Source organism: Macaca mulatta, chromosome 9 (genome assembly GCF_049350105.2).
Source record: "Macaca mulatta isolate MMU2019108-1 chromosome 9, T2T-MMU8v2.0, whole genome shotgun sequence".
Taxonomy (NCBI): domain Eukaryota; kingdom Metazoa; phylum Chordata; class Mammalia; order Primates; family Cercopithecidae; genus Macaca; species Macaca mulatta.
Window position 1 is genome coordinate 81,475,675 of NC_133414.1, and position 25,874 is coordinate 81,501,548.

Consider the following 25,874-nt stretch of genomic DNA (forward strand, 5'->3'; position numbering starts at 1 on the left):
CTTCCAATCAAACTGCTAGCCCTGAGTCCTTGCCACGTGGAATGTTCTAATTGCTGCTGCAGATACTCCACATATATGATTTTATTTAAACCTCATAGCTCTAAGAGGTGGACATGAGGCCGTCTCTAAAGATGGTGGACAGTAGGGATTTAGAGCTTTTTCTCTGACCTTCTCAGACCTGGGCCAAGAGATGTGTGTGTGTGTGTGTGTGTGTGTGTGTGTGTGTGTGTGTGTGTGTGAGATCTTTGGCCTTTCTAAGTCTCTTTCCCCTTCTCTGTGGGGAGAATACCTACTTGAAGGAGTTGTGCATTGAGGCACATAGTAGGCACTTGTGAGCAATACCTATTTTTTTTTTTTTTTTTTTTGAGACGGAGTCTCACTCTGTCTCTCAGGCTGGAGTGCAGTGGTGCGATCTCAGCCAAGTGATTCTTGGCTCACAAGTGATTCTTGGTTCACCAGGTTCAAGTGATTCTCTTGCCTCAGCCTCCCAAGTAGCTGGGATTACAGGAGTGCACCACCATGCCCGACTAATTTTTGCATTTTAGTAGAGATGGGGTTTTGCCATGCTGGCCAGCCTGGTCTCGAGCTCCTGACCTCAGGTGATCCACCTACCTCAGCCTCCCAAAGTGCTGGGATTATAGGTGTGAGCCACTGCACCCGGCCGCAATGCCTGTTTTGAGGCTCACAGAGGCCTGTTTGGTAGCCAAGAGACTGACCATCCTTGGGGAACACCTTAAGCTCTGAAACTGCACTAACACTCTTGGGGACTGGAGACGATGGGTGTGTTTGGCTCACAGTGGATGTTCAATGAGAGGTCATTTCCTATTTGAGGGGATCAAGGACTTGGCCCAGGGCATGCCCCTGAGGAGTTTTTGGTCTGTCTCCACAGACTGCCATAGGCAACACACTGGTCCAGGACATCTGTTATTCTCCAGATACCCGAAAGCTCCTCCTCCGCCTCAGTGACACTTATAACAGGTAAGATTTTTGGTCGTATCAGCACTTTGGGGAGGGCTGAGTGCCCAGATTTATAGCTCTGCCTTGGTCTGGCTGTGCTGTGTCTAGTCAAACCATGATTTACGCCGCCAGAGCGTTTCTTTCCCCAGTAGGAAGACATTCCCACTTGTTCTTCCCTGCTTTCCTGCTGAGCTGTTTGAGCAAGCTGCACCCTGGCCTGTTTTACAGAATCTGTGTGGTGAGTGGGCTGTGAAATGGGTTTGTCCTAATCCGTCTCATTTATGAACCAGGTCATTTCTGGAGAACCTGAAAGTGAACACGGAGAATCTGCTGCAAGTTGAAAACACAGGGAAGGTGAAAGGGCTTATTCTTACCCTTAAAGGAGAGCCTGGTGGGCAGAGCCAGTCGTTTGACTTTTACTCCAGATATTTTGCACCGTGGGTTGGTGTGGCTGAAGACCCAGTGACAGGTACTTTTTACTTGAGCCCAGGCGAGGGTTAAACAATGGAAGAGGAGGATCACACATAGTTATTAAATGCACTTCATGTGACCTTTCAGGTGGCTTGGGTTTTGAGCTGCCTTATTCCTCTATCTTTCCCCATTCCTACCATCCCTTCACTGAAGTCTCACATGAAAAACGTGAAATAGAGCAGGCAGATAGCAGGGTTAAACCTGAGTGTCAGGCAGCCTGGGTTTACACTCCGAGCTTCCTAGCTCTTGACCTTGGGCAAGTGACTTGACTTTTAAAGTTCCCAGTTCCCTGCTCTATAAATTGTATGTAATACCTGATAGGGGTATAACAACACAGTGCCTGTTAAAGGCTTAACACAGTGCCTGGCACATGGTAAGTGCCCAATAACTACTAGCTGTTATATTGTATTCTGTTTTTTTGAGATAGGGTCTCATTCCATCACCCAGGCTGGAATGGAGTGGCACGATCTCAACTCACTGCAACCTCGGCCTCCCAGGTTCAAGTGATTCTCCTGCCTCAGTCTCCCGAGTAGCTGGGACTACAGACGTCCGCCACCACACCTGGCTATTTTTGTATTTTTAGTAGAGATAGGGTTTCACCATGTTGGCCAGGATTGTCCTGAACTCCTGACCTCAAATGGTCCCTCCTTGGCCTTCCAAAGTGCTGGGATTACAGGCATGAGCCACTGCACCTAGCCAACTACTAGCTATTTTAATATTAACAACAAAACTAGCTCCTTGAGCCAACACTTCTAGATTGTCTGCCACCTGGGAGCAGAGGGATGAGTCAAAGATGGGGAGAAATGTCATGACTCCTACTCACCCTCTTTGGGAACAGTGGGCTGCACTGCAAAGGACGAGAAAGCTTGATGTGGGAGGATGTGGGTGGGATGGTGAAGGGGCCACAGGAGGCTGGGCAGAGCCTTCAAGGCTCCGTTCTGGTAAGATGACAGGGCCTGGATGGCTCAGTCACTCTGTGAGGAACAAAACACGTGAAATTCAAAACTCAGCAAACAAGCACTTTTAAAGACTCAGGAAAATGCCCAACAATATCCAAACAGTCCAGCTTCCCCATGGAAGAAAAGTTTTGAGCAGATCTGCACATGCACAGCTGCTTCACAAAGATTTTAATTGGCACAGAGTGCAAGTTTTTTTTTTTTTTTTTTTTTTTTTGAGAAGGACTCTCTCTCTGTTGCCCAGGCTGGAGTGCAATGGCATGATCTCAACTCTCTGCACCCTCTGCCTCCCAGGTTCAAGAGATTCTCCTGCCTCAGCCTCCCGAGTAGCTGGGATTACAGGCACCTGCCACCATGCCAGGCTAATTTTTTGTATTTAAGTAGAAAGAGGGTTTTGCCATGTTGGCCAGGCTGGTCTCGAACTCCTAGCCTCAGGTGATCCACCTGCCTCGGCCTCCGAAAGTGCTGGGATTACAGGCGTGAGCCTCCATGCCCGGCCCCATAACACTTAATAGGTTTTCCTAAATGAGAGGCTTTTCCTCCCCATCTTTTTCTCTGCAAAATATTTTTCTGTCAGTTATTGCTGTATATTTTGTTATTTCATTTTAAAATCGAATCTCTGATCTAAATCTAGAGTACAAACATGAAAAAATACCTCACTAAAAAAGAAGTTCTTTTGGCACCAAAAGCTCAGGAATGTTAGCTTGGTGGAAAATTTAGCCTTTTGGCCAGGTACAGTGGCTCATGCCTGTAATCCCATCACTTTGGGAGGCCGAGGTGGGAGGACTGCATGAGGCCAGGAGTTTCAGAGCAGCCTGAGCAACATAGGGAGACCCCATCTCTACAAAAAAATTAAAGATGTAGAAAGACTTATACAAGGCTGGGCACAGTGGCTCATGCCTGTAATCCCAGCCCTTTGGGAGGCTGAAATGGGTGAATCACTTGAGGTCAGGAGTTCAAGAACAGCCTGGCCAACATGGTAAAACCCTGTCTCCAACTAAAAATACAAAAATCAGCTGGGCGTGACGGCGCATGCCTGTAATCCCAGCTACTCAGGAGGCTGAGGCAGGAGAATCACTTCAGCCTGGGAGGCAGAGGTTGCAGTGAGCCAAGATTGTGCCACTGCACTCCAGCCTGTGCGACAGAGCAAGACTCCATCTCAAAAAAAAAAAAAAAAAAGAAAAAGAAAAGAAAAGAAAAAAAAATTATGCAAAGGCCTTGATTCTCCTACCAAGGGCTAACAATTAGCTGGTAGACAAGACAAGAATTAAAACCTGCAGTCTAATTCAGCCTTAAGAAACTGTAACGACCAGTTACAGTGGCTCATACCTGTAATCCCAGCACTTTGGGAAGCTGAGGCAGGTGGATCTCTTGAGATCAGGAATTCGAGACCAGGCTGGGCAACATGGCGAAACCTCATCTCTACAAAAAATACAAAAATTAGCCAGGCATGGTGACATGCACCTGTAGTTCCAGCAACTTGTGGGGGGCTAAGGTAGGAGGATGCCTTGAGAATGGGATGTCCACACTGCAGTGAGCCATGATTGTGCCACTGCACTCCAGGCTGGACAACAGAGCATGATTCTGTCACAAAAAATAAATAAAATAAATAAAAATTAAATAAAAGAAAAAGACAAAAGGAAAGAAAAGAAACTGTAAGACCATTTGATACATAATTTGGCAGAGTTTATCCATAAATTCTATGTCTTCCTTTCTATCTCCATTCATAATTCTATACCCTGCGGTGGCCTGGCCAACATAATGATTTAGGTGATCTAGGGTTTAGTCAAACTGGATAATTGATTGTAATTGCTTAGAAATTTACCACAAAATCGCCCGTTTTCTTTGGGATTATCTCCTAACTTTTCACTTCTTTTGAGGGTCTGCACATGCTGTTCTCAGCAGCTACTGGTCCCAGCAGCTGGGGAAGAAAGAAATGCATGGTAGGACAGCTCTTTACCAATTTCTTTTTATTTGCCTAATTCAAAGCTAGTGTTCCTTCTCATATGTACTATCCCCTTGAAAATGTAATAAAATGTTACGTATCACCCATGTGAAAATGAAAGGTTTTAAATTTCCTTCACTCTTAAAGATCCTCCACCCCAAACATCCTTCACCTCTGTCTCCCCCAACATACAGAGACTGTACAGACACAGACACAGTAACTGCCCAATAAGTGTTTGTTGAATAAAATTAGCTGTATAACTTTGGCCCAGAGAGGTTATTTATAATGTGATGGGTTGAGACTGGATGATCAACAAGGTTCCTTACTGCTATTGCTCATCACAGGATTGAATCAAACAAATTACTTTGGAACCAAGTCCCCTAGTGATTAATGTATTGCTTAGAGGCAAAGAAAAATGATGGCAGCCGATGGAGGCTGCACTGCCCTGATCATCCAAGGAGTAGTCTGTGACCCTGATTTGTAGAGAATAGGGTGGCTATTCATTTTCCTTGGAGAGTCTAATTATTCTCCTAAGTACTGAGCTCCTGGAAGATTGAGGCTGTGCCTGTTTTGTCTGCCTGGCACACGTGGTTGCTTGAATATGTTATGAGTGAATGAACTCCCTCTGTCCTATTCAGCGCTGAGAAGATGGGGGCCTTCTCAGGAGGACTGAGACCACCCTTCTTCATCTTCTTAGAGTTATAGGCCTGCCTCTATTGTTTCAAACATCTTTGCTTACTCCTAGAGAGAGCTGGGGAAGAAGCGATGAGTGGGTTGTGTCTGGGCCATTACAGGAATTAGTAGAGGAGGTGGCCCAGGAAAAGGCTCAGGACTGGAGTATGTGGAGCTGTGTGTTTTGTAGATCAAATTGAGTTTGTGGCTCTCTCAGTCTGCAAGAGAATGGGGATGGGAGTGGGCAGTACCATAAACAGATGAAGGAGTTTATTCTTGAAACTGATCTGGGAGGACTCTAAGATTTGTAATAAGTCTTTCACTATGCTTTGTTAATTTAAAAGGGTGAAAATACTCTTAATTTGACTTGTTTGTTTTCTTTAGCGTTTCAGTGTTCCCAACGAGGAGGAGAGCTGGGAATTTCACTTCGTCCAGCTGGAAGGGTTGACATTAGAGGAGGTGCAGCTGTTGTTTTAGAGGGCACGCTGACAGCCTAGAGGTGCGCTGACTGCTGCTGTCTCTAATCACCAAGTATTTTCTGCGTAAAAAGAAATGTAAGGGACTGCCATTAGCAAATGTGCATAGTAGTCTACTTAATCCTCATGTTTAAAATTGAAAAATGGGCCAGGCACAGTGGCTCACGCCTGTAATCCTAACACTTTGGGAGGCCGAGGTGGGCGGATCACCTTAGGTCAGGGGTTCGATACCAGCCTGGCCAACATGGTGAAACCCCGTCTCTACTAAAAATACAAAAATGAGCTGGGTGTGGTGCCGTATGCCTGTAATCCCAGCTACTCGGGAGGCTGAGGCAAGGAGAATCGCTTGAACCCAGGAGGCAGAGGTTGCAGTGAGCCAAGATCGCACCACTGCACTCCAGCCTGGGCGACAGAGTGAGACTCCATCCCCACAAAAATAAATAAATAAATAAATAAATAAATAAATAAAAATTGAAAAATGAAGACATTTTAATGGAGATTTAATAATGCTTCCAGACTAATGAACTAATGGAGTTTTGGCTCCACTCATGAGTGTATTTGAAATGTAAGTAACCAGCTACAAAGAATAATGTCTCTTCATTTGATTATGACTACCAATCAAGAGAAGGAGGAATACATTTCTGAGGAGTGAAGCTAAATCATTTGAACTTAAATGAGTACCTGATTTTGCAGCCATTAAAATGAATCAATAACTATGTGGAAATAAAGAAAAAATATTTTATAATATAATACTAAGAAAGAAAGAGGACAGTAGGCCATAAAATGTTAGCAATGTTATGCTATGTCTATGTAGATAAGCATGGGCCATTAAAAATAGCAAACTGGAAACAGTTCATGTGTGGGGGGCAAGATTGGAAGTAATTTTAATGTATCTAAGAAGTGATTTCCTTTATTGTTGTACTCATGTACAAAGACTAAAGATCAGGACAAATCCAGAAAATAAAAACAAAACAGTATTTATTAGGCTACTTCCTGTCGTAGTGAAATTAAACACTAAAAGTAATGTAATCTCAGCTGGGTGTGGCGGCTCATGCCTGTAATCCCAGCACTTTGGCAGGATGAGGCAGGAGGATCGTTTGAGCCTAGGAGTTTAAGACCAGCCTGGGCAACACAGCGAGACCCTGTTTCTATTTAAAAAAAAAGTAATGTAATTTCAATCTTTTTCTTGATATATGACTTGAGAATGATATTGTAAAAGGAATTCTTCTCTTCAATAAAATGGGTTTTAACATAACTTTAAATTCAGTTAAATCTACAATATTGAACACCTATAGGTGACTTAGGGATGGGGACTTTTTCACGTCATTAAGAGTGTTTGTTTAAGGTGATCTCACTGATGGTAGTTCTCAGCCATCTCAAAAACTGCAAGCTAATCAGTTAGACATTCTTTAATGACCCCAATTTTTTCACTTTAATTGCTACCATGTTTTCTGTTTTTACTGATTTTTGCTAAAGCATGTAAGAGTGAATTTATTATAGCAGTAATCTTGTGTTTCTCCTGATTTGCAATAAAGTCAGTCGTTCACCAGCTTTAATGCCTTAACTTAATGAGTAACCAGTGCCCCCCGCCCCCCCCAGACCTCACAACTGATCACAACACTCCCATGGGTCATGATACCAAGGGTGAGAATCACCAGAGGGTTTTCCCCCAATTTTGGATTTTCCCAACCTGAGACTGAACTATATGAATAAGTTTATATAAATGCATAGTTGAGAGGGCCTGAATTTGATCAGATCTGAATGTGATCTTTCAAATGTGTGCTAAATTCTTTTTTTTTTTTTTTTTTTTTTTGAGACAGAGTCTTGCTCTGTCGCATAGGCCGGTGCCATCTTGGCTCACTGCAACCTCTGCCTTCCAGGTTCAAATGATTCTCATGACACAGCCTCCAAAGTAGCTGGGATTACAGGCACCGACCACCATGCCTGGCTAATTTTTGTATTTTTAGTAGAGATGGGATTTTGCCATGTTGACCCGCATGGTGGTCTCAAACTCCTAGCCTCAAGTGATCCACCTGCCTTGGCTTCCCAAAGTGCTGGGATTACAGGCGTGAGCCACTGTGCCCGGTGGTGCTATGTGCTTAATAGATATTTTTGGGAAAGAAATCTCTGAGATAACTCTGGATTCCTTTTCGCATGAAAGTTGTTATTTGTAGCACCTGACTTGACTTTTCCTCCTATATTTTCAAACCACATATTCGCTTGTGTGATTTTTGTTTGAAATTGTCCAATGGATAGTTGAGTCCAAATAGTCAGAATACTGATTATGCTGTTTTCTGTACAGATGCTGTTTATGTAAGAACACTGATTATGTTTACTGTGTTTCCTCAGCCTGCTGAAAATGGACTCAGGGGCTGCAACACACATGTGTGTGGGAAGTAGCCACCAGGGAAGCAGGGACCAGGGCAGGACAAGCACACCTGAATAGATAAACAAAACATCTGTTTATCTTTATATAAATATGCCTACATGTATATAAAAATAAACATATTTAAACACTAAGGCCAGGCGTGGTGGCTCATGCCTGTAATCCTAGCATTTTGGGAGGCCGAGGTGGGTGGATCACTTGAGGTCAGGAGTTCGAGACCAGCCTGGCTAACATGGGGAGACCCCGTCTATATTAAAAATACAAAATTAGCCGGATGCGATGGCAGGTGCCTGTAATCCCAGCTACTCAGGAGGCTGAGGCAGGAGAATCACTTGAACCCAGGAGGCAGAAGTTTCAGTGAGCTGAGATCACACCCTGCACTCCAGCCTGGGCAACAGAGCAAGACTGTCTAAAAATAAATAAATAAACACTAAAATCACATTTGGTCTTGACCTGTGCATGTGTAGTCAAATTCTACTAAATAAATACATTATGATGGGATTTTAATTCATCAAGCTGGGAAGCTTATCATGTCTTGATGATATCTATGATTTAAGTCCATTTTGCCATTTTGCTGACTCTTCTTATTTTGGCTTTTTAGTCACTATGCAGCTTTGTAATGTTTGTTTGTTTCTTTGTTTTTAAGAGAAAAGGTCTTGCTCTTTTGCCCTTGCTTGTTGCCCAGGCTGGAGAGCAGTGGGGTGATCATAGCTCATCGCAGCCATGAACTCCTGGGCTCAAGTGATCCTCCCACCCCAGCCTCCTGAGTAGCTAGGACTACAGGCATGTGCCTCCATGCCCAGCTAATTTTTGAATTGTTTGTAGAGACAGGGTCCTGTTATGTTGCCCAGTCTGGTCGTGAACTCTTGGCTTCAAGTGATCCTCCTGCCTTGGCCTCCCAAATGATTGGCATTACAGTCATGAGCCACTGTGCCTGGCCAGCTTTTTATGTTTTTATACAAATATAAAAAGTGACATCTCTGGGTAGCAACAGCAAAGAGCCTCTAGGGTATACAATGTACAGTGAGTTATCTGCTGATATGAGCAGGGCAGGTTTGAGAGCCCTAGTTCCAGATAGGTTTGTTCCTGCCTCTTCCACCTCTGCCCACCTCTTGCCTACCTGATCTTACTGAGAATGGCCAGAGGTGAATGCAGAGGGAGGTTGTGAGAGCTGTTTCTGCTTGTATTAGTCCTTTTTCACACTGCTGATAAAGACATACCTGAGACTAGGTAATTTATAAAGAAAAAGAGTTTAGTGGACTCACAGTTTTACATGGCTGGGGAGGCCTCATGATCATGGCAAAGGTGAAAGGCATATTTTACATGGTGGCAGGCAAGAGAGAATGAGAGCCAAGCAAAAGGGGGAGACCCCTTATAAAACCAGCAGATCTAGTGAGACTTATTCTGTACCACAAGAACAGTATGGGGGAAACTGCCCCCATGATTCAATTATTTCCCACCACCAGGTTTCTCCTACAACATGTGGGAATTATGGGAGCTACAATTCAAGGTGAGATTTGGGTGGGGACACAGGCAAACTATCATTCCATTCTTGGTCCCTCCCAAATCTCATGTTCTCACATTTCAAAGCCAATCATGCCTTCCCAACAGTCTCCCAAAGTATTAACTCATTTCAGCATTAACTCAAAAGTCCACAGTCCAAGCTTCGTCTGAGACAAGGCAAGTCCCTTCCACCTATGAGCCTGTAAAATGAAAAGCAAGTTAGTTACTTCCCACATGCAATGGGGGTACAGGCATTGAGTAAATACAACTGTAACAAATAGGAGAAATTGGCCAAAACAAAGTGGCTACATACAGGTCCCAGACAAGTCTGAAATCCACTGGGGCAGTCAAATCTTAAAGCTCCAAAATGATCTCTTTTGACTCCATGTCTTAATCCAGGCCACACTGATGAAACAGATGGGCTCCCACAGCCTCAGGCAGCTCTACCCCTGTGGCTTTGCAGGGTATAGCCCCCCTCATGGCTGCTTTCACAGGCTGATATTGTCTGTGGATTTTCCAGGTGCATGGTGCAAGCTGTTGGTTGATCTACCATTATGGGGTCTGGAGGACAGTGGCCCTCCTCTTATAGCTCCACTAGGCAGTGCCCCAGTGGGGACTCTGTGTGGGGGCTTGCACTCCACATTTCCCTTCCACAGTGCCTTAGAGGTTCTCTACGAGGGCTCCATCCCTGTAGTACACTTCTGCCTGGACAACCAGGCATTTCCATAAATCCTCTGAAATCTAGGCAGAGGTTCCTAAACCTTGATTCTTTTTTTTTTTTTTTTTTTTTTTTTTTTTTTTTGAGACGGAGTCTCGCTCTGCTGCCCAGGCTGGAGTGCAGTGGCCGGATCTCAGCTCACTGCAAGCTCCGCCTCCCGGGTTCACGCCATTCTCCTGCCTCAGCCTCCCGAGTAGTTGGGACTACAGGCGCCCGCCACCGCGCCCGGCTAGTTTTTTTTTTTTTGTATTTTTTAGTAGAGACGGGGTTTCACCGTGTTAGCCAGGATGGTCTCGATCTCCTGACCTCGTGATCCGCCCGTCTCGGCCTCCCAAAGTGCTGGGATTACAGGCTTGAGCCACCGCGCCCGGCCTAAACCTTGATTCTTGACTTCTGTGCTCCTGCAGGCTCAACACCATGTGGAAGCTGCCAAGGCTTGGGGCTTGCACACTCTGAAGTAATGGCCTGAGCTATACCTTGGCCCCTTTTAGCCATGGCTAGAACAGCTGGGATGCAGGGCACCAAGTCCCTAGGCTGCACACAGCAGGAAGGTCCTGGACCTGGCCCACAAAACCATTTTTTCTCTCCTAGGCCTTTGGGCCTATAGTGGGAGGAGCTGCCACAAGGTCTCTGACATTCCCTGGAGACATTTTCTCCATTGTGTTGGTGATAAACATTTGTCTACTTGTTATGCAAATTTCTGCAGCTGGCTTGAATTTCTCCTCAGAAAATGGGTTTTTCTTTTTCTATTGCATCCTCAGACTGCAATTTTTTTGGACTTTTATGCTTTGTTTCCCTTAAAACTGAATGCTTTTAACAGCACCCAAGCCACATCTTGAATGCTTTGCTGCTTTGAAATTTTTTCGGCCAGATACTCTAAATCATCTCCTTCAAGTTAAAAGTTCCACAGATCTCTAGGGCAGGGGCAAAATGTTGCTAGTCTCTTTGCTAAAACATAGCAAGAGTCATCTTTACTCCAGTTCCCAACGAGTTCTTCATCCCTGAGACCACCTCAGCCTGGATTTCATTGTCCATATCATTATCAGCATTTTGGTCAAAGCTGTTCAACAAGTGTCTAGGAAGTTCCAAACTTTCCCACATTTTCGTGTCTTCTTTTGAGCCCTCCAACTGTTCCAGCCTCTGCCTGTTACCTAGTTCCAAAGTTGCTTCCACATTATTGGGTATCTTTACAGCAGTGCCCCACTCCTGGTACCAATTTACTGTATTAGTCTGTTTTCATGCTGCTGATAAAGGCATACCTGAGACTGGATAATTTACAAAGAAAAAGAGGTTTAATGGACTTACAGTTCCACATGGCTGGGGAGGCCTCACAATTATGGCAGAAGGTGAAAGCATGTCTTACATGGTGGCATGCAAGAGAGAATGAGAGCCAAGAAAAAGGAGAAACCCTTTATAAAACCAGCAGATCTCGTGAGACTTATTCACTATCACGAGAACAGTATGGGGGAAACCGCCCCCATGATTTAGTTATCTCCCACCAGGTCCCTCACACAAGTTGTGGGAATTATGGGAGCTACAATTCAAGATCAGATTTGGGTGGGGACACAGCCAAACCGTATACTGCTTTCAAGTTTAATGTTGCTATTGGTTGAAAAAAGTGCTCCCAGTAAAGTTGGCATCCCATCTCTGGTGTATTGAATTAGACTAGGTTATGCTAAGGTATAAAATATCTACAAAATCACAGTGGCTTAAAATAACAAACATTTTATTTGACCTCAGTTGTCTAGTACAGGTCAGGAGGGGTGCTGTTCCTTGTGATCATGCAGGGGCTCAGGCTGATTTTTCATTCTGCCATCTCAATATGTGGTCTCTGTGGTTGTGGCAGCAGGAGGAAAGAGTGTATGGAGACCTTCCTGTGTTTTGGCTCAGAAGTGATAGGTGTCAATTCTGTTCACAGCCTTTGGCCAGAACTGGTCACATATCTCCACCTAACAGCCAGAAAGCTGAGAAATGTGAGAGCTCGTGGATGTATTCTGTGTACAGTAAATATAATTGCTATGCCTGGGAAAGATTTTCAGGCCACTCAGATGGTTCCCTCTAGGATGACATTACATGGGTAAACTTATAGCCCAGGGGATTAGGGGTACAGTCTCAAAAGCCTATTATGTAAATGCACCAAGAGTAAATCTTTCAGCGGCAAACTCACATTAACCTAACACATAGAGACTGACATAAAGCCAGAACACCAATTTGTTATTTTACAATGAGAAATGTAACCACAGAATAGATTAGATCAGAGCATTTTCTCCCTATTTGCATAACTGTTTGGGAAACCAAATTGTAATCAGAAAGCTGCTTGGTGACCAGGGAGCCAAAACAAGGAGCAAAATGGACTTAAATGGCAGATGTCATCAAGACCTGATAAGCTTCCCCACTTTGACAACACAATAGAATCCCATCATACTGCACTTACTGTAGTCGAGTTTGACTACGTGTGCTCAGGTCAAGGCCAAATGTGGTTTTAGTGTTGATTAATTGATTGATTGATTGAGATAGGGTGTTTCTCTGTCACCCAGGCTGAAGTGCAGTGGCGTGATCATAGCTCATTGCAGCCTTGACTTCTTGAGCTCAAGCCATCCTCCCACCCCAGCCTCCTGAGTAGCTGGAACCACAGGCACATGCCACCACTCCTGGCTAATTTTTTGATTTTTTTGTAGAGATGAAGTCTCACTGTGTTGCGCAGGCTGGTCTCAAACTCCTGGGCACAAGTGACCTTCCTGCCTTGGCCTCCCAAAATGCTGAGATTATAGGTGTAAGCCGCCACACTTGGCCTAAATATATCCATTTTTGATACAACTATGGTCCCTAGTTCCAGCAAACATCTCTGTCGGATACTCAACAAAACAGTGATTTGTTCTAGCACTGTAGAAAAAAAACTGGTAGTGCTATGCTTGTGAACTGGTGTATTTGTCTACTATGCTTTACAGGTTATTCATGGGACTTTCTTTCTTTTTCTTTCTTTCTCTCTCTTTCTCCTTCTTTCTTTCTTTCCTTCCTTCCCTCCCTCCTTCCTTCCTTCTTTCCCTCCTTCCCTCCCTCCCTCTTTCTCTTCTCTTTCTTTCTTTCTCTCTCTTCTCTTTCCTTCTTTCTTTCTTTCTTTCTTTCTTTCTTTCTTTCTTTCTTTCTTTCTTTCTTTCTTTCTTTCTTTCTTTCTTTCCTTCCCTCCCTCCCTCCCTCCCTCCCTCCCTCCCTCCCTCCCTCCCTCCCTCCCTTCCTCCCTTCCTCCCTTCCTTCCTTCCTTCCTTCCTTCCTTCCTTCCTTCCTTCCTTCCTTCCTTCCTTCCTTCCTTCCTTCCTTTTTGAGACAAAGTCTCACTCTGTGGCCCAGGCTGGAGTGCAGTGTCATGATATTGGCTTACTGCTACCTCTGCTTCATGGTTTCCAGTGATTCTCTTGCCTCAGCCTCCCGAGTTGCTGGGACTACAGGCGCCCACCACCACACCTGGCTGATTTTCATATTTTTAGTAGAAACAGTTTCACCATATTGGCCAGGCTGGTGTTGAACTCTTGACCTCAGAAGATCTGCCTGCCTTTGCCTCCCAAAGTGTTGGGATTACAGGTGTAAGCCACCACACCTGGCCTATTTGTGGGATTTTCAAGGATAATCTTGGAAAACTTAATTTTTGCGTTATACGCTATGGTAGCCTGCTTCCAAAATGGTTTCCAGTGATCCCCATCTTCTGCTATCAGGCCCTTAGGCAGTCCCCTCCCATATTGCACCAGGATTGGTCTGTGAGACCAGTGGAATATCCAGAGGTAAAGCAGTTAGGTTATAAAAGGCTGCACCTTCTGTTTTGGTCAGTTTCTGTCCGTCTACCTCCCTCTCTTGAATGCCTTTCCCTGTGGGAAGCCAGCTGCCTCATCATGAGCAGCCTTAAGAAGAAGCCCATGTAGCAACGAACTTAAGCCTTTGACCAACAGCCACATAAATGAGCTTGAAAGTGGACCTTCCCCGCTCTGGTCATCCTCAGATGATGCCATCCCACTGACACCTTGACAGTAGCCTTGTGAGAGACCCTGAACCAGAGGTACCCAGCTATGCTGCTCCAGATTGTTAACCCACAGAGACTGAGATAACAAATGTTCGTAGTTTTAAGTAGCTAAATTTGACGTAATTTGTTTTGCAGCAAAAGAAAACGAATGCACATGCTGTCTTTATCTTTTATTTTTATTTTTTATTTACTTTTTTGGGACAGAGTTTCACTCTTCTTGCCCAGGCTGGAGTGCAATGGCACGATCTTGGCTCACTGCAACCTGCACCTCCTGTGTTCAAGCAATTCTCCTGCCTCAGCCTCCCAAGTAGCTGGGATTACAAGTATGTACCGCCACGCCTGGCTAATTTTGTATTTTTTAGTAGAGAGAGGGTTTCTCCATGTTAGTCAGGCTGGTCTTGAACTCCTGACCTCAAGTGATCCACCTCCCTCCGCCTCCCAAAGTTCTGGGATTACAGGTGTGAGCCACCGCGCCCAGCCTTTTATCTTCTTTTTTAGAGACATAGTCTTGCTCTGTTTATCTTTTTAATTTTATTATGAAAATTTCAAACATATGCAAAAGTAAAGAATAGTGTGATGAGCCCCCATGAACCTATCCCTCGGGTTCAACAGTTTTAGTGCATGGCCAGTCATCTATACCCCACTTCAGAGCCCACTTCTTTTCTCCCCTGGATTATTTTGAAGAAATCATACACTCTCATCAGCAAATATTTAAGTATTTATCTTTTAAATATAAGTACTCTTAAAAAAAAAGTAACCTTAACACTAGTATCACTTCTGTGATAGACCATTAAGGTGGTGTGGTGTTCATGCCCTTATGTGATCACCTCCCCTTGAGAGTGACTTGCTCATAACCAATAAGTACAACAAAGATGACGGAATGTATATGATTACATCTATGTATTGCATGGTTATGTTATATAAGATTGTAGCATGGTCGTGTTGGAGACTCCTTCTCCCTTGCTGGCTATGAGGATGCAAGTTACCATGTTGGGGAATATAAACCAAAAACTATCTGAGACAGGCCTCAATCAATTTAGGAAACTTATTTTGCCAAAGTTAAGGACATGCCTGTGACAGTCTCAGGATGTCCTGATGACATGTGCCAAGGTAGTCCGGCTACAGTTGGTTTTGTACATTTTAGAGAAGACACAAGGCATCAATCAATCAATACATGTAAGATGTCCATTGATTCAGTCTGGAAAGGTGAGACAGCTGGGAGCAGGGGCTTCCAGGTCATAGGTGGATTCAAAGATGTTCTGATTGGCAATTGGTTGAAAGGGTAGATAGGAATCAATAGAAAGGAATATCTGGGTTATGATAAAGGGTTGTGGAGACCAAGGTTTTATTGTTTTTGATTTTTTTTTTTTTTTTTTTTTTTTAAGTTTCAGGATACATGTGCAGAATGTGCAGGTTTGTTACATAGGTATACATGGGCCATGGTTTGCTGCACCTATCAAAAATCTAGGTTTTAAGCCCTGCATGCATTAGGTATTTGTCCTAATGCTCTCCCTCTCCTTGCCAAGGTTTTATCATGCAGTTGAAGCCTCCAGGAGCAGGCTTCAGAGAGAAAGATTGTAAATGTTTCTTATCAGACTTAAAGAGTCTGTTCTATCAGTAATTCCAAAAGGGAGGAGGGTATAACGAGGCATGTCCCCTTCCCATCATGGCCTGAGCTAGTTTTTCAGGTTAAGTTTGGAATGCCCTTGCCAAGAAGAGGGGTCCATTCAGATGGCTGAGGGGCTTAGAATTTTATTTTTGGTTTACAGGAACCCAAAAGGAACTCAGGGTGGTCTCTCAAAGCTGAAGGCAGCCTGTAGACAATAGCCAGCAGGAAAATGAAGCTCTCAGTCCTATGAAAGCAAGGACCTGAATTTTGCCAACAACCTGAGTAAATTTGGAAGCAGGTCTTTCCCCAGTTGAGCATTCTTATGAGACTGAGACCTCAACCCTCACTAATACCTTGATTGCAGCTTTGAAGAGAACTCAGTTGTGCCTGGACTTCTGATCCACAGAAACTGTGAAATAATAGATGTGTGTTGTTTTCAGCTACTAAGTTTGTGGTAATATTGGTGCAGTAATAGAAAACTACTATCCAAAACATTGGAAGCAATTACTTAATATTATTGAATATCCAGTTAATGTTCCAATTCCCCAATTGCCTTATATATTTTTTTCTGCAGTTTTGTTTTGTTTTGTTTTGTTTTGAGACAGCGTCTGACTCTGTCACCCAGGCTGGAGTGCAGTGGCACAATCTTGCCTCACTGCAACCTCCACCTCCCAGGTTCAAATGATTCTCTTGCTTCAGCCGCCCAAGTAACTGGGACAACAGGCATGCGCCATCAGGCCTGGCTAATTTTTGTATTTATTATTATTTTTTTTTTGAGATGGAGTCTCACTCTGTCGCCAGGCTGGAGTACAGTGGCCCGATCTTGGCTCACTGCAGCCTCCGCCTCCCGGATTCAAGTGATTCTCCTACCTCATCCTCCTGAGTAGCTGGGACTACAGGTGTGCGCCACCACACCTGGCTAATTTTTGTATTTTTAGTAGAGATGGGGTCTCACCATGTTGGCCAGGCTGGTCTCAAACTCCTGACCTCAAGTGATCCGCCTGCCTTGGCCTCCCAAAGTGCTGAGATTACAGACATGAGCCACTGCGCCCGGCCTTTTCACAGTATTTTTCTAAGACATGCTGACTTTAGCCTGCACTTGCATGAGGTGTGAGTCCACTGTATGTAACCTGCCTCATAGCACAGTCTGGATTCTCCTTTCCATGCCTTAGCCTTTCTCTCAGATAAGAACTGCCTGGGCCCTGCCAAAGCTTGACTCCCTGAGCAAGATTTTCCAGAGCTTCCATGCTAACCAGTGCTGTCCTTCCACATGGATCAGATTATAGTCAAGCCATTCTGTTCCTTTAATGTTGCTAGACATTGCCCAATGTCCCAGGGAGGTGGGGGTGAGGGGGAAAATTCATTATTCTGCTGAGAACCACTGTTTTAAGTTTATCTCCCTTTTTTTCTTTCATTTCTTTGTTTGTTTTGTGGCTTAACTCTCAGAGGGTGAATTGTTTTCCTCTTTCCAAGTTCTTTTCAGGAGGGGAATCCCCCCTGCTGTCCATCCCTGTATCCTGCGAGATAGGTACCCAGCTGGGATCTGATTTCACAGCCTGGGGTCAGATGTGTTGTAAAGCAATCTTACATGGTTGGTAAAAAGCAATGTAAGACACCCTGCTAGAAGCTGGCAGGGCAGAGAGCTGTGGGGCAGGCTGCAAACGTGATTAGAGAGGGAGCTTACTGGGCTCTCAAGGGACTCACGCTAACTGTGGAGACCAGGCTCATCCTTTTATGAAAAGATAATGAGCTCTTGTGTGGGTCTGTGATTAAGGCCCACATATGGCACAGACACCAAGGGCGAAAGCAGGGGAGTATTGAAGAAAAGGGCTTAGAGAGATGAGGGTATGAGCAAAGATTCAGAGATGAACGCTCAGGGCATATGTAGGTTTTGTCTAGGGTTTCTACATCTAGAAAGTAGTTGTTAGGTTCTAGGGGCACACAGAGAGAAATTTAAAAAAACAGCAATTTTTAAACTAACAATCCAGTTGAATAGATAACATGTAAACACAAGGACAGATAAACAATACTGAAAGTTATTCTTACTGGGGTTTTTTTTTTGGAAACTATTAAAATCTATAAAAAGAACTTAGAAATCATAGCAATGGTGAGTCATTCCCAGTATATGAGTAAATTGTAGAACCGTAATTCTCCCGACGATCAGCATCAGCACCACCTGGGAGCTTGTTAGAAATGTGCATTCACAGCTGGGTGTGGTGGCTCACGCCTGTAATCCCAGCACTTGGAGAGGCTGAGGCAGGCAGATCACCTGAGATCAGGAGTTCGAGACCAGCCTGGCCAACATGGTGAGACCCCCCATCTCTACGAAAAATATAAAAGTTAGCTGGGCATGGTGGCACTCACCTGTAATCCCAGTTACTCAGGGGGCTGAAGCAAGAGAATCACTTGAACCCAGGAGGCAGAGGTTGCAGTGGGCCGAGATCGTGCCACTGCACTCCAGCTTAGGTGACAGAGCAAGACTCTGTCTCCAAAAAAAAAAAAAAGAAAGAAAAAGAAAAAAAGAAAAGAGAAATGCACATTCACAGGCCCTGTCCTAGACCAACTGAATTAGAAGCTCCGGGGAGGAGACCCAGTGATCTGTGTTGTAACAAGCCATCCAGGTGATTTTGGAGTATGTTTAAATTCGAGAACCGTTAGGTGTTTAGGCTTTCAGACTTAGCCACCATTTTCTTCACTCCTGAGTAACAATTGCCTGTGCAGTTCAATAAATTTTAAATGTATATTGCCCCATGATCTCCCTAACTATACCAACACACTTGCTACTTAATGCACTTTTAGAGAAGCTTTTATTTTTTTAAATTTTTTATTAGCTTCTAGCTCTGTTCAGCATAGAAAAATTAGCTGTGGTCAGGTGGGAGCTGTTCAGTAATGTGTTGGTAATAAACAGATTAGTTAATCAGCGATGATTTATTAATGATGAATTAATTATACCTGATTGTACAGTTCTGCTAGCTAAATGGAACTTTAAAGGAGTTGTTTTATTAATCATCACGGTGCTAATTGCAGAGTCTTACAGAAAGATCACTAATTAAACATGCAGCCATATGCAGAGCAAGTTGGGTTGCTGAGACCTGCAAGAATAGAACATACTCATTTTTAAGGAAGCCAAAACAAACTTTATTTTATGCAATATTAGGGAATTGACTTGGCAATGTTAATTAATCACTGCACATTAATATTGTACTTTTTTTCCAGCAGGAATTGATCCATATATCAAAACTCATGTAGTATTCTTGTGAGATCTGTCATAGGGGAAGTATTGCTCAATATTTTCTGTTTATACATACGCAACCTACTATAACAGAGATCATTGGTTAATGGGATGGGACTTAGAGAAGAAAGAGTAAAAAATTACATACCAGGCCTTTGTACTTTATTCAGAGCATCAAGTGAGTGGGAGATGGTGAACTCCTAGAGACCAGAAACACTCCTGCGTGTTGAATCACAAAAAGAGGATTCATAGCCTTGTGCTATTGGAGCAAAGAAAGAAATGAGACCGTCCAGTTGAAAAGGTATCAGATAAACTCAAAGACAGATAAATAACAGGGAAAGTGTTTTCAAATTTTAGCTCAAGGTAGATTAAAGGCAGTTCATGACTTTTTCTTGGTAACGAACATTTGTCACTTGGGGTTATTCAGCATCCAAACACCATTGTCCTGGCACCTGAAATTGGGAAATTCTCATTGTGAGTAGTCTAAGGAGGTAGTACCCAACTTCTATCATGGAAGCCAAAGTGGCCAGATGCCATCTCTTCCTGCAAATCAGAGACTGGGCATGCTACTCACACTCAACCAAATCAGAGACATTGTCCTGGGAATTTGGTAGCTTCTCAGAATAATGGCTGCAGAAACAGTATTTGTTTAATTTTGGTCTAGTAGGTAATGGAATCAAGTCTGTTGTATGAACATATGATAAATGTGTGATGATGATGAGGATGATGATAGCGATGACAAACTTCAAGCTTGTCTTAATTTTTCTGGATTCCTCCATCTTGGACATTTCCTATCCTGTTCATTGGTTTAGGAATGAATATGTGATACAATTCTGGCCAATGAGACATGAGGGTAAGTTTTCAGTTCAGGGAGTCAAGTGAGGAAAAAGGTGGGATGAAGCAACATTTGACATGCATAGGTTTACTTAACCCCCTGATTTTCAGTAAGGTATCCCTCCTTCAGCTGTGCGTGGTGCCTTTGAGTCTTGAGATCTTCTGTTTTATATTCTCCAAAGAAAAAACCTCTAGTCTTTTTTCCCATGGTGGGCCACGCAAGGAAATTGCCCAATGTGTGGGAGCTGTTCAGCACGTATGTATTATTTTAATCTATCATCTATCTATCTATCTATCTATCTATCTATCTATCTATCTATCTATCTATCTATCCATCCATCCATCCATCCATCCATCCATCCATCCATCCATCCATCCATCCATCTATCTATCTATCTATCTATCTATCTATCTATCTATCTATCTATCTGTCATCTGTCATTTTTTTTTAGACAGTTTCACTCTTGTGGCCCAGACTGGAGTGCAAAGGCACGATCTTAGCTCACTGCAACCTCCTTCTCCTGGGTTGAAGTGATTCTCCTGTTTCAGCCTCCCAAGTAGCTGGGATTACAAGCATGCACCATCATGCCCAGCTAATTTTTGTATTTTTAGTAGAGATGGGAGTTTCACCGTGTTGGTCAGGCTGGTCTTGAACTCCTGACCTCAAGTGATCGCGCCTGCCTCGGCCTCCCAAAGTGCCGTCCCCAGCCAATATTATATGTGTTTTAACATAAGTATACAATGTCTATCGGTCATTGAGATCAAGATATAGAATGTTCCCATCACTCTAAAAGGTTCTCTCGTGCTCTTTCTTGGCAAAATAAAACAAAGCAAAACAACTCTCCATATCTCACTCCCTAAAATTATCACTATTCTGAAACTTCTATCACTATAAATTGCTTGCTGTTTTTTTTTTTTTTTTTTTTTTTTTTTTTGAGACAGGGTCTTGCTCTGTCGCCCAGGCTAGAGTACCATGGCTAAATCATGGCTCACTGCAACCTCAACCTTCCAGGCTCAAGCAATTCTTCCACCTCAGCCTCTCAAATAGCTGGGACTATAGTAGGTGCACGCCATCACACCTGGCTAATTTTAGTATTCTTTGTAGAGATGAGGTTTTACCATGTTGCTTAGGCTGGTCTTAAGCAATCTGCCTACCTTGGCCTCCCAATGTGCTGAGATTACAGATGTGAGCCACTGTGCCCAGCCTATTCTTTGGCTTTTATAAATAGATTCATAAAGTATATACTATCTGGTTTTGGTTTCTTTCATTCAACATGTTTTTTAGATTTATACATGATGGCGAGTTTATTCTTTTTTATTGCTGTGTAGCATTTCATTGTGTAACTATATTACTCTTTATTTTTACCATTTTTTGGTGATCATTTGGGTTGTTTCTAGTTTTCGGTTACAAGTACATTCTTGTATATGTCTTCTGGTAGACACATACACGCATTTACTTTGAAGAGCATACTTAGGAGTATAATTGAGTAATAGGTTTATTATATGCTTAACTTTGATACTGCCAAATGGTTTTCTAATGCAGTTGAATGAATGTACGCTTTTCACCAGTAACATCTGAGAGTTCTACTTGCTCTACATTCTCACCAGCATTTGGTAGTGTCACTCTTTAATTGTAGTCATTTTGGGAGAGAGTAGTGCTATCTCATTGTGGGCTTTAAATTGCATACCCCAGCGAGTTCTGGTGTTGAACAGCTTCATCATAGGTTTGTTAGACTTTTGGGATCTTCTTTTGTGAAAATGCTGGTTCAAATTTTTGTCTACTTCACAATTGAGTTGTCTTTTTTATTGATTTGTAGGGGTTCTTTATATTTTTTGGACATGAATCCTTCATCAGATGTATATACTGTGAATATTTTGTCCTAGTTTGTGGCATGGTCATTCACTTTTTTAATGGTATCTTTTAATAACAAATTATTTTAATAAAGCCTAATTTATCAATTTGATCTTTTATGATTAGTGTTTTTTGTGTTCAGTCTACGAAATCTTTGCCTTCTCCAAGAATACGAAAATTTCTCTCTATGTTTTCTTTTAGAAATTATTTTACTTTTCACATGTAGATCTATGACTTACCTCAAAGTTATTATTATTATTTTTTTTGAGACAGAGTCTTGCTCTGTGGCCCAGGCTGGAATGCAGTGGTGTGATCTCAGCTCACTGCAACCTCCACCTCCTGGATTCAAGCGATTCTCCTGTCTCAGCCCCCTGCATAGCTGGGATTACAGGCATGTACCACCATGCCCTGCTAATTTTGTATTTTTTGTAGAGAAGAGGTTTCACCATGTTAGCCAGGCTGGTCTTGAACTCCTGACCTCAGGTGATCTGCCTGCCTTGACCTTCCAAAGTGCTGGGATTTCATGCGTGAACCACCACACCTGGCCCTCAAATTAATTTTTGTGTATTGTAAAGTAGGGGTCAAGTTTCATTCTTTTTCTATGTGGATAACCAACTGCTCTGGCACTACATACTAAAAAAACCACTTTCCCTCACTAAATTCAGTTCTTAAATCAACTAACTGTATCTGTAGGGTATTTTTCTGGATTTTCTATTGTGTTCCACTGGCCTATTTATCTTTGCACCAACATGCAGTCTTAATTTAATGTAACATTATAGTAAATTTTGAGTGAAAGTGTAAGTTAGCCAACTTTTGAGGATGATAAAGTCTTTAAAATCTTGCTGGGAATTTTATTTGGATTGCATTGACTCTATAGATCAATCTATAGAGAGCTGACATCTTAACAAGATTTAGTCTTCTAATCAATGAATTCTTCTTCCACAAGTTTTCTATTTCTCTTAGGAATATTTTGTAATTTTCAGTGTAGGACTTACACATCTTTCACTAGATTTATTTCTAGGTTTGTGATTTTTAAAAATGTTATAAATGGTAGTTTAAAATTTCAGGCTGGGTGTGGTGGCTCATACCTATAATCCAGCACTGTGGGAGGCTGAGGTGGGAGGATTGCTAGAGCTCAGGAGTTTGAGATCAGCCTGGGCAATAGAGGGAGACCTCATCTCTACTTAAAGAAAAAAAAAAAATTAGCTAGGCCTGGTGGCATGTGCCTGTAGTCTTAGCCTGGGAGATTAAGGCTGCAAAACTGCAGCAACCTATGATTTTGCCACTGCACTCCAGCCTGAGTGACAACATGAGACCTAGTCTCAAAAAAAAAAAAAAAAAAAGGAAAAAGAAAATTTCATCTTCCAGTAATTTATTATAAATATATATGCAACTGATTTTATATGTTTAGCTTCTTTTCAGTGACCTTAATAGAATTTATTAATTCTAATTGCTCGTACATTCTTTTTTTTGAGACAGAGTCTCACTTTGCCGCCCAAGCTGGAGTGCAGTGCAGTGATCTGGTTTGCTGTAATCTCCGTCTCTTGGGTTCAAGCAATTCCCCTGCCTCAGCCTCCCAAGTAGCTGGGATTACAGGCACACACCACCATGCTCAGCTAATTTTTGTAATTTTTGTATTTTTAGTAGAGACAGGTTTTCACCATGTTAACCAGACTGGTCTTGAACTCCTGACCTCAAGCGATCTGTCCACCTCAGCCTCCCAAAGTGCTGGGATTACAGGCGTGAGCCACTGCACCTGGCTGCTTATAGATTCTTTTGGTTTTTCTACATAAACAGCCATGCCATTTATGAATAACAAAGGCATTTTTACTTCTTCCTTTCTACCTTTTAGTAACCTTTATTTCCTTTTCTTGCCTTATTGCACTGGCTGAGACCTCTGGTACAATAGTGAATAGAAGTGATAAGAGTGAACATCGTGTCAGATGCAGTGGCTTACACTTGTAATCCCAGCACTTTGGGAGGCTGAGGCGGGTGGATCATGAAGTCAAGAGATTGAGACCATCCTGGCCAACATGGTGAAACATGGTCTCTACTAAAAGTACAAAAACTAGCCGGGTGTGGTGGCACACGCCTGTAGTCCCAGCTACTCGGGAGGCTGAGGCAGGAGAATCACTTGAACCTGGGATGTGGAGGTTGCAGTGAGCTGACATTGTGCCACTGTGCTCCAGCCTGGCGACAGAGTGAGACTCTGTCTCAACAACAACAAAAAAAGAGTGAACATCCTTGACCTTGAGGAAAAATGTTCAATATTGAATAACGTCATTGAATATGACGTTAGCTGTAGCTTTCTTGTAGATATTCTATATCAGATTAAGAAATTTGTTTCTGTTTAGTCTGCTGAGAACTCTACTTCCTTCCTCCCTTCCTTCCTTCCTTCCTTCCTCTTTCTCTCTTTCTCTCTTTCTTTCTTTCCTGCCTTCCTTCTTTCCTTCTTTCCTTTTTTCCTTCTTTCTTTCTTTCTTTCTTTCTTTCTTTCTTTCTTTCTTTCTTTCTTTCTTTCTTTCTTTCTTTCTTTCTTTTTCTTTCTTTCTTTCGACAGGGTCTTGCTCTGTCACTCAGGCTAGAGTTTACTAGTGGGATCATAGCTTAACAGCCTTGAACTCCTGGGATCAAGCGATCCTCCCACCTCAGCCTCCTGAGTAGCTGAAATTACAGGTGCATGACATCATGCCCGGTTAATTTTTTTTTTTTTTTTTTTAATTTTGTAGTGATGGAGTCTTGCTATGTTGCGCAGGCTGGTCTCAAACTCCTGGCTTCAAGTGATTTCCCCACCTCAGAAGCCCAAAGTGTTGAGATTACAGGTGTGAGCCACCTTGCCCCACTGAACATTTTCTTTTGGTGTGAATAGATGTTGCATATTGTAAAATGTTTTTCCTTCTTTATTGAAATTATCCTATGGATTTTCTCCTTTATTTTGTTAGCGAGGACGAAATACCTTAATTTCAGATGTTAAACCAACCTTATATGCCTGAAATACATACTAATTGGTAATAATATTTTCTTATTTTTATGCATTGTTAGATTCTATTTGTTTATATTTTATTTACGATATTGAATATATGTTCATAAGTGATATTGACCTATAATTTTCCTTTCTCCTAATGTCCTTGTTAAGTTTTAGTGTCAGGTTATGTTGACCTCATAAAATGAGTTGAGAATTGATTCCTCTTTTCCTATTCTCTGGAAGAGTTTGTGTAAGATTTTATTCCTTAAATGTTTGGAAAAATCACCAGTGCAACCTTATTGGATACTCTGGTACTCAACCTAAATCTCTTCTAAGGTTTAATGCACCCTGTCTCCAACTGCTCAATTGTCTGATGCTGACAGCTCACAGCATGTTCCTCCTTGGGAACTACCTTCAGCTGCAGGGAACTGCCTCACCCAAGATTAAGCTTATTTCCAGGGTGCTAAGATAGGAATACTGAAGCCTAGCCCCTTTCCTGAAATTGATTCAATTCTCAATGGTTATCTCAGCTCTAGGGCTTGCCTGAGGTCTGGATTGCAACTGCATTGTGAGTCAGTTTTTATTTCTGGCCAATCCTGCTTTCAGTTTCCTACAGATGTGTCTCCCACTCCTGCATGAAATTCAACATCTAAGAATCTGTTTTCAGGGAAACCAATCTAAGACCAAACCATATGGGCTGGTGTTTTCTTGGTAGAAGCCTTTTAATAATTGATTCAATTTATTTAACAGTTGACCAGTTAATTTATTTAACTATTGAATAGTTAATAGTTGTATAACCATTCAAATTTTCTATTTCTTGTATCAGTTTTGGTAAATTGTGCTTTCCAAGGACTTTTTCCTTGGAAAGTCTCTGTTTTTGGTTTATTGACATAAGGTTGTTCATAGTATCCTTTCATATTTTTAATGTCTGTAGGATATGTAGTGATATCCCTTATTTTATTCATAGAGATGGCAATTTGTGTTTTCTTTGTTACAGATTAGTTGCTAGGAGTTTATCAATTTTATTATTATTCTCAAAAAATCAATTTTTGGCTTTGTGGATTTTTTCCAGCATAGATTTATTTTTTATTTAATTCATTTTTGCTTTTATCTTCTTGTTTTCTTTCTTCTCCTTTCTTTTGAGTTTATTTTTCTATCCCACAATGTTTAGAGAACACATACTGTTTGATTTCAATCCCTTGAAATTTGTGAAGACTTGTTTGTGGCCCAAAACATGGTCTACTTGGATAAATGTTCTGTGTGTATGTATTAGTCTGTTCTTGCAT

At 42.4% G+C, this 25,874-nt stretch overlaps 1 protein-coding gene and 1 long non-coding RNA gene across 7 annotated transcripts in view; both read left to right on the forward strand.

The window, feature by feature from the left end:
• The window catches only part of PBLD (phenazine biosynthesis like protein domain containing), a 46,545-nt gene extending 39,517 nt beyond the window's left edge, over nucleotides 1-7,028 (forward strand). For 3 of the 6 annotated variants that reach the window (XM_015147330.3, XM_015147329.3, XM_002805707.4), the window contains exons 7-10: nucleotides 890-978; nucleotides 1,248-1,426; nucleotides 4,265-4,327; nucleotides 5,386-7,028. In XM_015147330.3, coding sequence (XP_015002816.1) covers nucleotides 890-978; nucleotides 1,248-1,426; nucleotides 4,265-4,327; nucleotides 5,386-5,498 — 444 coding nt within the window. In that variant the 3' untranslated portion in view covers nucleotides 5,499-7,028. 6 annotated transcript variants of the gene reach the window in all.
• Nucleotides 7,029-19,107: 12,079 nt separating this feature from the next.
• On the forward strand, nucleotides 19,108-25,840 carry LOC144331158 (uncharacterized). The gene is made up of 2 exons (XR_013398106.1): nucleotides 19,108-19,238; nucleotides 24,353-25,840. It is a non-coding gene; the product is annotated as an uncharacterized LOC144331158 (long non-coding RNA).
• The last annotated feature ends 34 nt before the right edge of the window (nucleotides 25,841-25,874 follow it).